The 16,954-nt window shown below is 37.7% G+C and overlaps 1 protein-coding gene across 2 annotated transcripts in view; it reads right to left on the reverse strand.

Annotated features, from left to right (window-relative positions):
• The window catches only part of ITSN2 (intersectin 2), a 73,819-nt gene that overhangs the window by 5,227 nt on the left and 51,638 nt on the right, over window positions 1-16,954 (reverse strand). For both annotated transcript variants that reach the window (XM_083351815.1, XM_083351814.1), the window contains 6 exons: window positions 8,091-8,212; window positions 6,085-6,191; window positions 4,981-5,164; window positions 1,943-2,041; window positions 1,627-1,794; window positions 713-925 (listed from right to left, as the gene is read on the reverse strand). In XM_083351815.1, the coding sequence (XP_083207941.1) occupies window positions 713-925; window positions 1,627-1,794; window positions 1,943-2,041; window positions 4,981-5,164; window positions 6,085-6,191; window positions 8,091-8,212 (893 nt within the window). The remainder of the gene's footprint in view (window positions 1-712; window positions 926-1,626; window positions 1,795-1,942; window positions 2,042-4,980; window positions 5,165-6,084; window positions 6,192-8,090; window positions 8,213-16,954) is intronic.

The following is a 16,954-nucleotide window of genomic DNA, read 5'->3' on the forward strand; positions in this document are numbered from 1 at the left end:
TTACATTTTTTTGTTAAAAAAGAAAAGTGTTAAATATATCTCTATACATCTTAAGCAAGGGTAATAAGTTTAATTTTCATATCAAAGATTCTCTTGGAACTCCTTCCCAAGATGTATATTTGTTGTTTCATATTTTGCAAGGAATGATGACTTTCTTAGATGAGCCAAAGGAATAGATAGGCTTCTCCAGAGAGCTCAACACAGTTGAATAGCCACAGTAAAGATAATCAATGTGCGCATAGCCAAGAAAAAACACGCCTCCAGAAACTCACACAAATTTGAATGCACAAAATTTAACAGCATAAAGATAAAACTCAGCATGACTTCCATAAGTAGTATGGCCATTTAGCTTATCTTAAAAAGGAAAGACAAGTGTTTATCTAACTGTATGCTACTGAAATTAGGCTAAATAATGGATCTGAATGGAGCAACCTTGTTAAAAAAAATGCCCACAATTAAGGTGCGCTGAAGCTCTAACCAATGCTTTGGCAGTTTAGAAAAATCAATCCCATTGGTACAGATAATGACTTTATCTACAATCTGAGTTTTGATCAGTAAATTCAAAATTATTATTGCTAATTAGGTGACATAATACAATTAACCCCAACTGCTGGAAGAAGAAAGTTACAGGTTAAAGAACAATGTATTTCTATTCCTAGAAATCCCATTTCCTCCCAGTTTGAAAGTATCTGAGATTCTTGAATTCACTCACCACTTTGTACATTTTAAACTGAGAATTTGATTTGGGGCTGAACAGTTTATCTGACCCTGTAGAGACGAACTGCTTCACCATGTAGGTGAGAAGCAGGAAGTCACTGAAGAGAAAACCATAGAGTTCTTTGTTGCTTTTCGTCTTATAAAGCTTGCCGCTGTGCAGAAGTTTCCGTGGTCCCAAACAGTTGGTTAGCGAGTTGAAAATCAGTTGCTAGAAGAAAAAGAAAAATGATGCAAAGCACACATATAAATTATTCCACTTAAAAGCCATGTTGCTGATAGCGTGTCTTATTATAATTAGTCCCAGCAAATGATTCAGTTTTCTCAATTTGGAATTTGACATTTTTACATATTTAGTGTCTATGAAATGCTTTTATAATAGGCTTTGAATTTTGCTTTTGTGTTCTGACTGGCTTATAAAGGTAGAGTGATAACAACATTCCTGTGAGCATTTCTAAAACTTGAATTAATTTTAGAAGATGTAAAACATCTTTTTTGTAGCCTTGTGGTTTTGTAGTAAGAGATTTCATTTCTTTTAACATCTTTCCTTTTCTTAAAAGGCATGCTTCTGATTCATCTAGAAACAAATCAATGTCTCAGAATGTATAACTATTTGCAGAAAGCATTATTATGGAGCTGGCCCCAGTATCTCTTGCCATTGTTATGCGGTTGTTCCAAGGGTTCATTAAATTAGTATCTTTTCCCTTTTTTAAAAAAATTTTCTCGTACATCTGGTAAACTCTCTCTACATGCATTGCCTATATAAAGCATGTATGAATGTATCGGGTATGTAATTCAGATATTATCTAAGAATTTACGAGTTATTATCTAACATTTCTTCCTTGCCATAAGAACTGTGCAATAGCAAATTTCAGTTGCATTTCTTGACCACTGAGCCCAAGTCCCAGTTACCTCAACAAGTCCTTCACACTGGACGTGGGACTGTATCCATTCAAGCCTGTCTGAATTCTCCTTCTCACGCACCCCCTCATTCACCTGGGAACACAATTCTTCAGCACGCTCGAGAGCCTGCTTCAGATTATTGTGATCGGGGTGAGTTTCAAGGGTATTCTCCAGAATCTGGTTGCAGAAAAAGAAAAATTAGCTCACAGCAATATTGAGGAAAAACCCGTTCTTATATTTTCATAAATGTATTTGCAATGATGTACTCACCCTTCCACCTGAGGCAGCTTATTCAGATTCAGAAAAAAAGAAACAGGGTACTCACACTCTTGATGAGCAGAGGGTAGCGAGTAATTCTCTGCATCGGTTTCAAGAGGAAGCTGGACAGGGGCATGCCTTTACAGCGGGAATCTGAGGCCAATTTCTACATGTTTAAACAAATTTGAAACAGAAACATACATTACAGAAATAAAGAACACCTCTAGCTTCTGAAAAGTTTATAACAGTTGATTTTCTATGTTTCATAACCAATCACTTGTGCCTCTAACTTACAGAAGAGGCTATCTTAACTTCTGAAAACTACAATAAAGCTACATTTCAGGAAATCTGAGAGTTGGGCAAAATACCAGTCATATTTAATATTGAGATTTTTCATTTTAAATGTAACAAAGGGCACATTGGATAGGTTTTCATAATTCAGAAGCTACATGATTCCCCAGTAGACATATGCACACAAAGAGATAAATAGTAGGATAAAAGTGGGAGTCATGTCAACTGGTTATTAGATTGACAAAAGCTGCAAATGCACAGAATAAAACTACATAATGAGATCTGTAACCTAACTCAAGGAGTCTCAGTTAATTTAACATTTCCTTCAATGTGCTAAGTATTTTTATAAAGGAAATCTAGAAAGAAGGAAGGCAGAGAACTGTTAATTGATCTAAATCTTAGCCCCATCCCAGCACCATCCGCAGGTTATGTATATATGTCAAACCTGTTACATGGCAGATGCAGCATTGCAATCAATGCCCTGCCACTTTTGTACACGCATCAATATGTAATTACAAATTTTGTCCTTCCCCTAATCACTATTGCACTATCCTTGTTAAACTGCTAACAGTTCTACATTTTTACAGTGAAAAAGAAAAATGGCTTGATGTCCAACAGACATCATATTAATTTAAAATGTAATGCTATTGCAAGTTGTACATGTTGTTGTGACCTTCAGCAGGGGCATTTTTGCTTTTTAATTCCATTTTTTTTATTTTGATTCCATTTAGAAAAGATGCCTAGAGAGCTGTTGGAGGTCCAGCGGATCCGAATCTGATCGAACACAGCTAAGAACTTATCTCAAGTCTTACCTAGTGGCGATGGAAGCGGCAAAGCATGTCTACTTTTCCGCTCTCATTGCGTCCGCAGATAACTGCCCTACCGCCCTGTTTAGAGTGACCAGCTCACTGTTTAACCAGGGACCGAGGGATGACCCCTTGCAGGGTAGGGCTGAGGAATTTGTACAGTATCTGCAGGACAAAATCGCTCAGATCCGGACTGGCTTGGACTCCGACTGGGCGGAATCTGGTGGAGTGGAGAGGGCAGGTCTTGATCATACCATTTGGGGTGAGTTTGACCCTGTGACTCTGGATGATCTGGACAGGATCATACATAAACTGAGCACTACAACTTGTTTACTGGACCCATGTTCCTCCTGGTTGGTTTTGGCCACCTGGGAGATGACAGGGGGCTGGCTCCAGGCAGTTGTCAACGCTTCTTTCATGGAGGGTGTCTTCCCCTCCGCCTTAAAAGAGGCAGTGGTGAGGCCCTCCTGTCTCCAACCTTTGCTTTGTAGCGAAGGTTGTTGAGAGTGTGGTGGTGCATCAACTCCCACAATTCCTGGATAAAGCGGACTATCTGGACCCGTACCAGTCCGGTTTCAAACCTGGCTACAGCACGGAAACGGCATTGGTCACACTGGTGGATGATCTCTGGCGGGCCCAAAACAGGGGTTGTTCCTCTGTCCTGGTCCTACTTGACCTCTCAGCGGCTTTTGATACCATCGACCATGGTATCCTGCTGCGACGGCTCGAGGGGTTGGGAGTGGGAGGCACTGTTTTACGGTGGTTCTCCTCCTACCTCTCGGGCCGCTTGCAGTTTGTATTGGCAGGGGGACAGAGATCTACCCCGAGGCCCCTCACGTGGGGTGCCTCAGGGGTCGGTTCTCTCCCCCCTCCTGTTTAACATCTATATGAAGCTGCTGGGTGAGATCATCCATGGCTTTGGGGTGAGGTATCACCAATATGCGGATGATACCCAGTTGTTTATCTCCACCCCGAGCCAGCCCAGTGATGCCCTTCACATGATGTCCCGGTGCCTGGAGGTGGTGCGGGTCTGGATGGGAAGGAACAAGCTCAGGCTTAACCCCTCCAAGACCGAGTGGCTATGGATACCAGCATCTCGTATTGTCCAACAAGTTCCATCTCTTTTCATGGGGGGGTATTGCCCCCCCTCAGAAAGGGCTCGCAACTTGGGTGTCCTCTTGGATTCACAGCTTAATTTGGAAGATCATCTAATGGCTGTGACCAGGGGGGCCTTTGCACAGGTTCGCCTAGTGCGCCAGTTGTGCCCCTTTTTGGAACGAGATGCCCTATGCACTCACGCTCTCGTCACTTCTCGCCTGGATTACTGCAGTGCTCTTTACATGGGGCTGCCCTTGAAGAGCACCCGGAGGCTTCAACTGGTGCAAAATGCGGCTGCGCGGGTGCTTATGGGAGTATCTCGGTACTCCCATGTTACACCACTCCTGAGTGAGCTGCATTGGCTTCCGGTTACCCTCCGAGTGTGATTCAAGGTGCTGGTAATAACTTTTAAAGCCCTACAAGGCTTAGTCCTGGGGTACTTGCAAGACCACCTGCTGCCATTGTCAACCTCCCATCGCCTGGTTCACTCTCACAGAGTCGGCCTCCTCAGGGTGCCGTCGGCCAGGCAATGCTGGCTGGTGACCCCCAGGGGGAGAGCCTTCTCTGTGGGCGCGCCGACCCTCTGGAATGAACTACCCCCAGAGCTGCGGATGGCCCCTGACCTTCAGTCCTTCCGCCGTGACCTGAACACCTGGTTGTTCTAACAAGCGGGCCTGGACTGACTATGTTTTTTAATTAGGCCTTTTACTGGGTTAAATTGTCTTGTATTTATTGTATCTATTGTTTACTTCTTTTTTAAATTTTTTACTTTATGTTTTTAAATTTTTATGGTTGTGAGCCGCCCTGAGTCCTCAGGGAGAAGGGCGGCATATAAATTTAATCAAATCAAATCAAATCCAAAGTGAAAAAGGAAAGATAGTGAAGAGAGAGTTACTGAATAATAGCCTACTTTCAAATAATCTTTGAACTCTGGCTCTTCATCTGTTTTTTGCTGTAACAAGGCAGCTCCATTAAGCTGGCAGCTACAGAATCGAATATAAGCTTGCATATGAGATAACTGAGCAGCCAAGATGTCACCAATCATCTGTACTGGCATCTTTTCCCCCCCAGTCTTCTTACGCACCCGAAGGGCTCTGAAAAAAAAACACACGGGAAAACAGACTGACTCCAGAAATTCAAGAAAGATGAAGCTATAGAAGGCCTTGCAAACAAGTCTTTCTGTTTCATGGGACACTGTGGGAAATAGAAGAGCTGTCGATCTGGCAGGCACATGAAATATGTAAAATTCAGTCTCTCATTACTTGACAACTTGGAATTTGAAAACTTTGCAAACTGGCTGCCTTGGTGGGCTTGACAGTACACAAAGCTTTCACTTAGAACACTGACAAGGTTGCTTTCCAGCACCTCCTAAAGCCTTCTAGGCCTAGGGCATTACTAATCAATGAATCAATTCCATCACTCACTCAATCTTATTTACAACCAAAAGGCCCAAAAGTAAGTTACAAATATAATCTAAACTTAGCATTAGATGTCAATTATCTCAGCTTATCTCAATGTCCAAACAAAACACTGGATTACCATTTTTATATTGTAATAATGCTTCTGGAATCTTTGAGCCCCAGAAAAATTCTGAGAAACTTACGCTTAAGGCTCACACTGCTTCAGTATTTATTTAATTCAAAAAAATCTAAGATAAAATCAGGGAATGAAGCCTGAAATGTGCCAAAGGAGGTATCTATGAGCACCCTGGAATTCCCAGTGCCTCAACTAGGTACACAGGCTGTAGCTTACCCTACATATGATAAGCATCTCTTCCTAGTTTAGGACCTCTCAAATAATGGAAAGGAGTGAAGGAGGCAATCAAAAGTAGGGTCCAATAAGTGGAGCCCTGGAAATGCAATCAAATGAGACTGTTAATACTAGCCATCTTCTCTCTTCAAACTCATATCAAATCAGGCAATAGATGGCAGACAAAACAACGAAATAACCTTAAGAAAGAAAGCAAGGAGGCATTTAACAGCACTAAAATTAACAAAACAGTAACAGCACTTACTTCAATAACTTTGTATTACACAATATGAGCTCTTTCCAGTTGACAAAGATTAATCCCATTTCAGCTTCTGAGAGACAGCCTGCTTCAGTCATTTGTTTCTGGAAAACCTACAGGAAGCAGGAAGAACAATATTAGTGATAGTCGTGACTTAAATCACAATTGACTCAATAAGTAATAATTTATGAAATATTTTATTCTTTCTATTGCACATAAAGCTGTTTGATGATGAATTTCCCCCCCCCCAAATATTGTTGAATTACAGTGTAAAGAGGACTATCGTCTTGCTCTTCAGTTTATCAATTTTGAGAAAGAACACAACTACAGAGTCTTTCTCTGCAACACTGTGGTAGTAGATACTAAACTCCTTTCTGGAAATTCTGAACTCCGTTTTCTATTTCACCTGATGAAAAAAATGGGTTCTTTCAAATTTGTCTATTTTTTCTGTGGGAGATGAACTGATTTTAGCCATTCTTCCACCAAGGGGATCTAACATTCTTCCTTGATCTGACTGAATCATTATATTTCCAACAAAATTCAGAAAATGAACTATATATTTTAGCAAATGTATATGCCAGCAAATAAAATACATTAATTTTCTCCAAGTATGATATGTAAATTTGATCCTCCTTCCATTAAAATTCCCATTCTTGCATATCTATCATTATATCTAATTTTGCGTTCATATACAGTCTTTTAACTTGTCATATTTCTGAGTCATATTTCAGCAACCATAGATAAAACCCAGCATTGCTCCCAATTTAATACTGTAAGGCCTTCAAATTCAGTCAAATCTCTAAGTTTTTCTTTTGTTTCTGCAGTTCTTTTAATACAATACTATGATTTGCAATATTAAAACCAATGTGGCAGATGAGGCTATTACAAGAGTAAAAGTCTTAAGAGATTGTCCTATCAATAATATCTTTAGTTATATAAATAATTTCTCTCCTCTGTGCTTTCTGCTTTCCTTTTCATAAAAATAAACATTTAAGACAAAGCAAGAGATAACAAATCTGGACCAATTCTTTTAGTATTTATCCAAAAACTCAGTATGTTACTCTTTATTATTTCTTGTAAGCTGCTTGCTTCTATTTCAATCAATTCAGAGATATTTATGCATACCATCTAGAAGTGCAGCTTCCTCCATAGAGATGTCCAGTCCATAACAAAGTACAATTCAGTCTGTAATCTTCCTTAGAAAACTACCTTGATAATAAAATTAAAGTTTGGAGTTGCCAGTTGTCCTTTCATTTCCTATATAATCTTGAATTTAATCCTTGGCTTGTTTTTAAAACCCATATATCATTTGATAGTTGTTTATACCAGTCATTGGATGTCTTGTTTTCAATAGTTATTTAAATATTGATTTAAATAATGATTTTAAGGGAAACATCATAACTAAGATAATCACATTTTGAACTAAAGATAATTCTCTCTGGAGTCCTTGGTGCTCTCTGACTTGATATTTGCTTGCAGATGTTTCATTACCAAACTAAGTAACATCATCAAGGCTATTGAGTGTGGGTTTGTTCTCTGTTTATATATAGTAGTTTGTCCTGCCAGTGATAGTGGGGATATGGCTTTCTTCTTGGTAGTTCCTTGTTTAGACTATTTTTTTCTGCTAGATTGTTTGTCTGGTATTAATCCCTGATTATCAGGGTGTTGCCTTGATGGAAGGATGCATTTTTGGTCTTTTTTTCCTTTTTTTAAATATTTTTTTGAATGGTGTATAAATGTGGTTTGTATCTATGTATTTATTGATGGTGATTTGTCTGAATGCCAAACAAAGGGTTACATTGCATATGCAAAAGATTAATGTGTGTTTTTTACTGTATAAAGTATGGAAATCCTCATAGCTGATGATCCTTACAATACTGTACTAAATGATGAGGTATGCATGCTATTTTATTTATACTATGTGGTCAGTTTTCACCGGACTTTCCAATTTAATTAAAATCAATGAAAACATTTTTATACAGTAACAACTTTTCTTTCCAAACAGATCTTACCTCTAAGACAAGTTGAAGGTCATCCATGTATTTTTCTTCTGTCTGGATCAACTCATGTATATAACCCTGCTTCTTCCTTTCCATGGGTTGCATTGTGTCAAGGCTCTGAAGATCAGCACACCCTGTAAAATTAAGTGGTCTTAATCATTTTGAGCTTATTTGTTCAATACCAAATAGGCAAAGAAAATTCTCACAATGACTTTTTAAGGAATAAAAAAACCAAAACTGACTCTGAAATAGGTGTATATAGTGGCGTAGCGTGGGTTGTCAGCACCCGGGGCAAGGCAAGTAATTTGCGCCCCCTAACCCGTGGATTTTAGCACTCGAGTCTCTTCCACTAGATTAGTTAAAGAAACCCTTACCCCCTAAGCACATGTATTGCTGCTGCACTGTCCCTCCCCCAGATAGTCCCTCGCTCTCTCTCCACACTGCACCGCACGCCTGGCACCCCCCCTCCACAGTGGGCAGCGACCCGGCGGCTCGGATTTGCACAGCCAGCACTGCAGTGAGAGAGAGTGAGTGAGCCAGGCAGGGGCAGAGAGCTGTGAGTGCGAGCGCGCCCCCCTCAGATGTTGCGCCCGGTGCGGCCGGCCCCCCCCCTGCACCCCCCACGCTACGCCACTGGTATAGAACACACACACACACACACACACACACACACACACACACAGAGAGATCACAAAAATTACAATTACAAATTCTTAGAAGTGATAAATGGCAGTTTTATGCCAATATGGAGGGTTATCAAAAACAAAAATATATCAGAAAAATAAGTCAGAAAAAACAATGATGGTCTGTACTGGATAAAATATATATATATATATATATATATATATATATATATATATATATATATATATATATATATATAGGATATCCCTCCCTCTCTTTCTCCCTCCCTCCCCCTCTCTTTTTATATATATAAAATCATTGATGAAAAACACCAGCTTACATGGTTCTCCCCCACTTTTATATTCACAACAAAGCTATGAGAAATTTCGGTGAGTTAGGGTCACAGTGAGCTTCACTGTAAAGCGTAAATTAAAATCCAACCTACCCATTCTAAATCCAGGACAAAATGTAATGCTAATTTCTCTGAGCAATATAAGGCTGAGATGATTTCCTAAGCATAAGGACCTTTAAAATTGACATCTCTTTAACCACGGAATTCCACAACATTCAGCTTTATTAGCCACATTAGACTCTGATTGAGAATTATGGAATATCACCATCAATCCAAGTGACTAAAGAAATCTCTTTGTGAATTAGCAAATGGACAAAAGGATGTAGGCAGGTCCATTCAACCTATGCTACTGGCCTCCCTAATAACATGATTAGTTGAGAAAGTAGCCTTTAAAAGTGAGAAATGGAACAATTTAAGAAGGAAACTGGGAATCTATAGCACCAGCTAAGAAAGCAAAAATCAGCAATGCATACCATGTTAAAAGACTTGGCTTTGCAGAGATATATGTTTATATTATAAATTTAAAACCAGCCTTGATCTTGTTTAGAGTTCAACTTTTACAAGTTTGATCCCAGTTTAATAGTAATAACTTCGTTCTTACTTTCTGGGGATTCCCTTTTGATGAAGAATTTGAAACTTGTGCTGAATGAACAGGTTTAACCTGATGTTAGAAATAACAATTTCTCCTCTGTCACATACCAACAATTGATTAAAATACACTCTACCTATGTGATCATTTTCCAGAAGATTTTAGTGATTGGTTGGTTACATAATGAAGGAACAAAATAAATGAATAACGTATGAAAACCTGAGAATGGTTAACTGTGCTAAAAAAAATCACACACCAATAAGTATGTTCTCTGTGTGTCTCTTTAATAAAATATTTTGCATAGTTATTTCCAGTGTTCAAAAAACAATGCTCATGCACAGCATAGGCTGTGTTTGTATAGCAAAACACTGATCATTATTCCATTGCTTTAATACTAGAAAGCCTCAAAATACAAATTTCAAAACAGCACACAGCATAGTGATATTTAAGAAATAAACATAATTAATGACAAGAAAGCAGCATTTTGCGGTAGCAGCCCAAAACACCACTACAGCTAGAAGTCTGTCAGCACTGATTGACTTTAATAGAAAAATAATACAAGTCATAGGACATATTTTAGCAAATACTGGTTTGTGCGTTTCTGGCAAATCACACTGGGTAGTACAATTCATTTGTAAAAATAAAAATCAAGAAATCCAGAACTTTTACATTCTTTTTGCAAACAAAAAAAATAGTATTGTCACAGCTATTTTATACCCCATTCAAAATGTCAAGAAATCACAAGCTTTTCTCTAAAACTTTTAAGAAAGCTGAATATTAATTTCTAAGTCAGGAAATCCCTCATTCCTATTTGGAGAACTGCCTATTTCCATTTCTGGAATGGGGACAAATAACATGTTGAAGCAAGTTGCTTCATATACTATAATACTGTTATCTATTTTTGATCATATTAAAAAACCTTAGCCGTCCAAATGAAAAAAAAATAAAGCTATTCAACTGTAAAGCTAAAGAACATAATTTATACAGCCATCTCTGAATGCTTAAAAACTTGTACTCAACTATCATAAGAGTCTCCTTTTTATTTTGAAAATCCATGTGATAAAACTTTTGCAGCTTTTGTAAATTGGGACGTTGAAATTAGGAGAAGAAAATTGTCCCTATTTTATGTGAATTTTGTTTTGATTAAGTTTCTCAGAATCCTAATTTGGAACCCTACTCAATACATTTTTTAAATTACTCCTTTCTGAAACTCACTATAATGATGCACACATTTTATATATGTTTCTGAATTATTGTTTAGCTATGCTATGATCTGCTTGGGTCTAGCTTTCTTAGCCTATTAATATACTAGAAATAAATTTATAAAGAAATGAATTATCAGCAAAACAGAATACTAATAATAAATAATAGCAAAATATTTAGTAACAAAATCCTAAACATATCATTCTTATTAATGCCAATTAATAGTTTGTACCTCTTTTGACCTATATTGTACCACTTACATTAAAACATGTTTTATCTCTGAAAATTCTTAATTACAGACTGTCATAAACATTTTTTTTTACTCACCCTACTGGTACAGTAAACATTTGTAACAGTTGTGCTAAATTAAGTCCAACAAACGAAAGCCAGCACTCTTTACTCTTTTACTAGGAAATCAATCAGACATTATTTGAACTCTCAAATATGGTCAAATTCATTTCTGCAACCAATAAGCAGGGATGAACAAGCTGCAGTCCCCAGTACCCTGAGATTATAGGTAGTCCTCAACTTACAACAGTTCATTTAATGACCATTTGAAGTTACAACAGCAGTGAAAAAGTGAGTTATGAGCATTTTCACACTTATGACCTTTGCAGCATCTCCATGGTCCTGTGATTAAAATTCAGCCGTTTGGCAACTGACTCATATTTATCTTGGTTACAGTGATCTGAGGTCATTTGATCCCCTTTTGTGACTTTCTGACAAGCCAAGTCAATGGGGAAGACAGATTCACTTAACCACCATGTTATTAACTTAACTGCAGTTATTCACTTAACAACTGTGGCAAAAAAGGTTGTAAAATGGGGCAAAATTCACTCAGCAACAGTCTCACTTAGGAACAGAAATTTTGGGCTCAATTGTGGTCGTAAGTTGAGGACTACCTGTATCCAACTGAAATTTAATGGCAAAATAGTTGAGGTTCAGCAGCACAATTTCTACTCCCACTCCCATGAGCACAGAAAGCACAATTTTTCCATTTCTGCCATTAAAACTCCTCAGGCCTCAGAAACGGCCTGAAATTGTACCAAGTTTAGCTTTAGGTTGAAGACTTTTTAAAACGAGCAATAAGCCTCTCAAAGGCTTTCTGCTCACATTCTCATCTTTAAAAAGCCACATAACCAACCACCAAAACTACAAAAATTCTCAGTTCCTGTATTTATTAGCACAGAGGTCCTGCCCAGAAGCAAGGATAAATTTACTGACAGTGAGAACAATAAACAATGGAATAACTTGCCTTTTGGGGCTGTGGATCATTGGAGGTTTTCAAAAATAGACTGGACAGCAATTTGATCAGGATGGTATAACCATTTGAGCAGGGAATTGGATGGGAAGACCCCTGAGGTCTCTTCCAGGCATATGATTCCATATTCTACAATCTTGGGAGTTCTTACATGGCATAAACCTGATATTTACCAGGAGAATGTTATACTTCTTTTTGTTGCTATTTTGGTAAACCTAAAGAGGTGGATAAGCACTCATCTTGCCACGATAAATGGTTGGTGAACTATAACTTTGGCAAGAATTAATTGACAGAATCTAATATTTGGTTTTAATTTGGGATTGAATTGCTACATCTCCTGTATGAGATCTTCTAGTTGGCAGCTGTTAAACCACAACTGTGCTTTGCAAGAAAGGACCATCATGTACCATGATTACCATATTAAATCATACGATAAATATTAGAAAAAGAGAATCATCAACTTAATATTGAGCTATTTGCAGATCTGCTATTGTTAATAATAATATAGAGCTAAGATAAATATTTATGACGATGTAAGTACCCAACTGTTTTATTTGGCATGAAAGACCCTCCTACTACAATCCACTACTTTGTATTAGTAATAAAGGCATCAGTGATTTGATAAGCCTGTTATATTCATTTAAATAGCAATTTTCAACACATTTATCTGAGAGTAAGCACCATTGAAGACAATAGCTTATTTCATACCAAATAGGCATAGACTATACTGTGAGGCAATGATGCTAAAAATACTTTGTAGAAAATAAATCACACTGAATGGGATTTAATTAAAGGATTTTAGATTACAACCTTAGAATATTGAAAATAAATGGATATGCACTCCAAATTAAATATCTAATCTTGTACAGAAGAAATGGGGAATTTCTTTCAGTCTAAGGATTGAACTAATTTTCATACTGGGGTCTGTAAACCAACAGGGTGAGGTTTGGGCTGCTCCACACAGGCCCAAATCCCACCTAACATATGCTCACATGGAAATACACTTCCTGAAAACAAGGCAACTAACTCTCACTGCAACACAGCACAACTATACAAGATGTCTAGAACAATTTAGCAGGCAGAACGAGACTACATTTACAAATAGATATGGACTACATCTGGGTCCCCAATCCCCGGTCCCTGGACTAGCACCGGGCCGTGGCATGCCAGCAGTCAGGCCACACAAGCAAGCAAAGCCCATCCACGGGATGCAGGGCAGTTGCTGAAACCACGCCCCCTCAGGTCTGTGGGAAAACCTCTCTCCACGGAACCAGTCCCTGTTGCCCAAAGGTTGGGGGCCACTGGACTACATGGGGGGGAGGAGGAAAGCTTGATTGTGGCCAAAAAGGCACCATGAAGTGAGGTGATAATGGTGAACGTTAGCAAATGTTAAATTGCTACAGAATGAGAAAAAAATTAACCAAAAGATTTGGTTAAATGTAAAAAATGGTTTGTTAACTAAGAAATTCCCAGAAAGCCATGCAGCAGTAAAAACATTTAATAAAGTTGTTGGGAATTAAAAAAATGCTTTAGTTTTTTAAAAAATGTGTCTGTAAAAATGGGGCAGGGGAGGGGAACTGTAGAGTCTATTTAGCTACTTGGTTTCCTCAATATCATGTTGGTAGCAAATATCTAATTTTCAATGGTGTGTTTTCTTATATTTTCTTGAAAACAAACCTAAAATATTATCTAATATATCCAAATAATAAGGGGGGAAAGCCAAAAATGTCAGCCTTGCCCGCTACATTATGACCGGTATCCAGGGCTTTTTTTCCTCATAGAACGCTCAGAACGGAGTTCCGGCACCTTTTTTGGATGGAACCTTGTAGGGTAGGCAAGGTGGTTTGTATGACATGTGTGAGTTCCGGCACCTTTTTCTTTTACAAAAAAAAGCACTGCCGGTATCATCCTGTCATAATATAGTGTTCGTTTGAAGATTTTTTTAAAGTTCAGCCCTAGGCACAAACCACTCGAAACGTATCTGGCCTCCAAAAGGTTTGTTTTAATTTTGAAAGACCCACAATACCATGTCCTGCTCCTCTCTTGCAACCAGCTCCTTTCCCTCACAATCAGGATCTGAAATGCTCTGGGAAGGTGATAATGCCAGGAGCACTGAGATACTTCCCTTAAGTCTCCCAGAGTTAAAAAAGCTCTCTTTGATGCTCCACTAATCCCACAACAACCTGAAGTATCAGAACCAATGGGAGGGAAGGGACGGGCAGGCGGAAGAGAGAAGCACGTCAAGATTGTTACAGTATTGGGATTTCAAGAAACAGGCTTCTCAGACTTTCAGCAAGGCTCCAAAAGAAGTTTCTCTCAAAAACCAACTTTGTCCAGCTTTCTCAAAAATTGTTACTCTTTCCTTTAACATATTAAGAAGTGTGTATTATTTAGGGCAGAATCTTTCCAATTTCTGTAGCAAAAGCCACCTTATACACTTTTGTTTTAGGTGAAACTAAAGAGCTCTAGTATATAACATATATAGACACAGCAGTGGTATAAAGTACCTTTAAAAACAACACAACAGATTTCATTCTATCTCTGCTCTGTTTTCCCACAATAGCATTGCCACTATTTACAGGATCATACATGAAGTGCATAGTGAGAGATCAACATAGGAAATATATGATGCTAATCATGAGAACACCATTTCCCACGTGACAGTATAAATAGTAGGTCTTTGTGTGCCTAAAGTTGCATTGCGCCAAGAGATATAGCTTGGACTAGCAATCTAATAATTCATTATTGTTCCTAAATAAAGAGAGTAGAGAAAACCAGATTGGAGAGTGCAGAAAGCCACACAAAGACCCACTAATCAGTTTGCATAAATGATTTGTAATTGTACAGCATAGAACAAAACGTGAAGTCTTGGATTTAATACTGAAGCGAAGCAAAGAAATCGTTTCAGAGATCTGAGCAGGCTGTCCACCCTGCCGCCATGCTATAGTCAAACTTGTATAGTGGGTCTCTGAGGTGCTTTCATACTGGAAGACAACAGTAGGTCCTTGAAAAAGAAAAGAAAACAAAATTAGGGATAAATGACTATAGTAGAACTTAGTGAAATGTATAAGAAGCAGTACTGGCTTAATAACCAATATTCTAAAGACAGAATTAATATGTTTTAAAACATTTTTGATAATTTAAAACCACTTGGAAACAGGATACTCTGTATTTAAAACTGTCAGATCGTTTTAAAAATTAAATTAACATAAGGGAAAATAAAATAAAAAAGCAAAGTAATTTCTTAGAATATTCACTGAACTTGTGATAGGTAAATTTTAAAGTTTCAATATTTACACCTGACCTTAAATCAAAAAGTTCAGAAGCAATGCTTATTTGTCAATCCTTCTATCCCACCAGGATTGACGTATCTTCCCAACTGCCTGATTTTGTGCCTCTATCTGTTTTATTCGTCCTATTAGTGTTAATTTTGATGATCCTCATTATTACCTGCATTATATTAATATTATTGTCATGTTATCAATGTATTTTATGCTTTTTACTGATACGTTCAATTTTAGATTATGTGTTTCTATGTAGCGATTTCTGGCCTAAAGGCATAATAAAAGATTTGTTTTTGTGGATTTAAATGCTATTTAAATTCAATATCTGGGTTATATATGTTCAGATTACATAGTACCACTTATCAAGAGCATGAAACCAAATTAAACAATTATCAACAGACATTGCCATATTGATCTACTTCTGTGGGCCAATGAGTTCAACACTTATTTCAAGAGATAAAAAGGACATCAAAATGGCTTAATGAACATTGGTAAAGGTAACATGGAGTTTAACCCTTCATGACTACATGTCCATGTGATTTCCAGAGTTAACAGAATGAAAGTGGTGGGCCATACTGCCATTTCTTTAAGAATGTTTCTTCAGTTTCTCCATCAGCTTGCAAGTACTAATCATGTCTGATTAGATGGTACCGTTTGTTATTGAGAAACACATAATTAAGGTATATGCTAATATCATATTAGGACATCCATCAAATTTGGGAGAAAAGCCAGATTCCAGGAAGCTATCTTGGCACTTCATTTTGAATTATGGCTTTTTTACTAACATAACCTTTTATAAGTAGAATGAGCAGACCTAAAAACAGTAGCATATTGTTTCCAAATGGTGCTATGTTCAGATTTTATTTAATGAGCTATAGTAGATAAAATGAGATGTAATACTCATATTACCATACAGGATGGAAGAAAAACTACACTTATTAAACATGCGTATGCATACGTATATTTATGTGTATGTGTGTGTACATAGGCATCCAATTCATGTCAGCACTCAGGCCTTTGATGCATTAAATATGCTACCAACTCTTTCCATGTTCATATCAGAATATGGAGAAAGAGGAAAAATACAAGCAGTCTAAAGAACTGCAGTGTATCTGGAGTGTATGTGTGTGGGGTAGGTACTGAAATCTTTACTAGAGTAATTACATATTTCTAAGAAACAGGTTTTCATTTTGAAGTAACTGTGATACCAACACTGAAGTTCATACAAGCCAACTCTTATTAGGTTAGAATATAAGTAATTACTAACTTTGCATAATATATACAAACCAGAGGCATTTTGTTTACAGCAGCTTCTTTCTTGGTATATGCATAAAAAACAAACCAAAAACCCAATATTATGATATGGGGATGACTTTTCTTATCAAAAAACTGTCCCTATGTAGACAAATGACATGTTTGCAATTGCTCTAAAGGATAACAATCTGGTCCACCCACAAATATGAGATTGGTCTTCTAGAGTAAGATAAAAATGCCAGGAAATTCTATCTTGTTAATATCCCAACATACAAACATTGGCTTATTCAATTACTATGGTGCAGCCCA

This window comes from Vipera ursinii (genome assembly GCF_947247035.1).
Source record: "Vipera ursinii genome assembly, chromosome: 1".
In the NCBI taxonomy this organism is placed as follows: Eukaryota; Metazoa; Chordata; class Lepidosauria; order Squamata; family Viperidae; genus Vipera; species Vipera ursinii.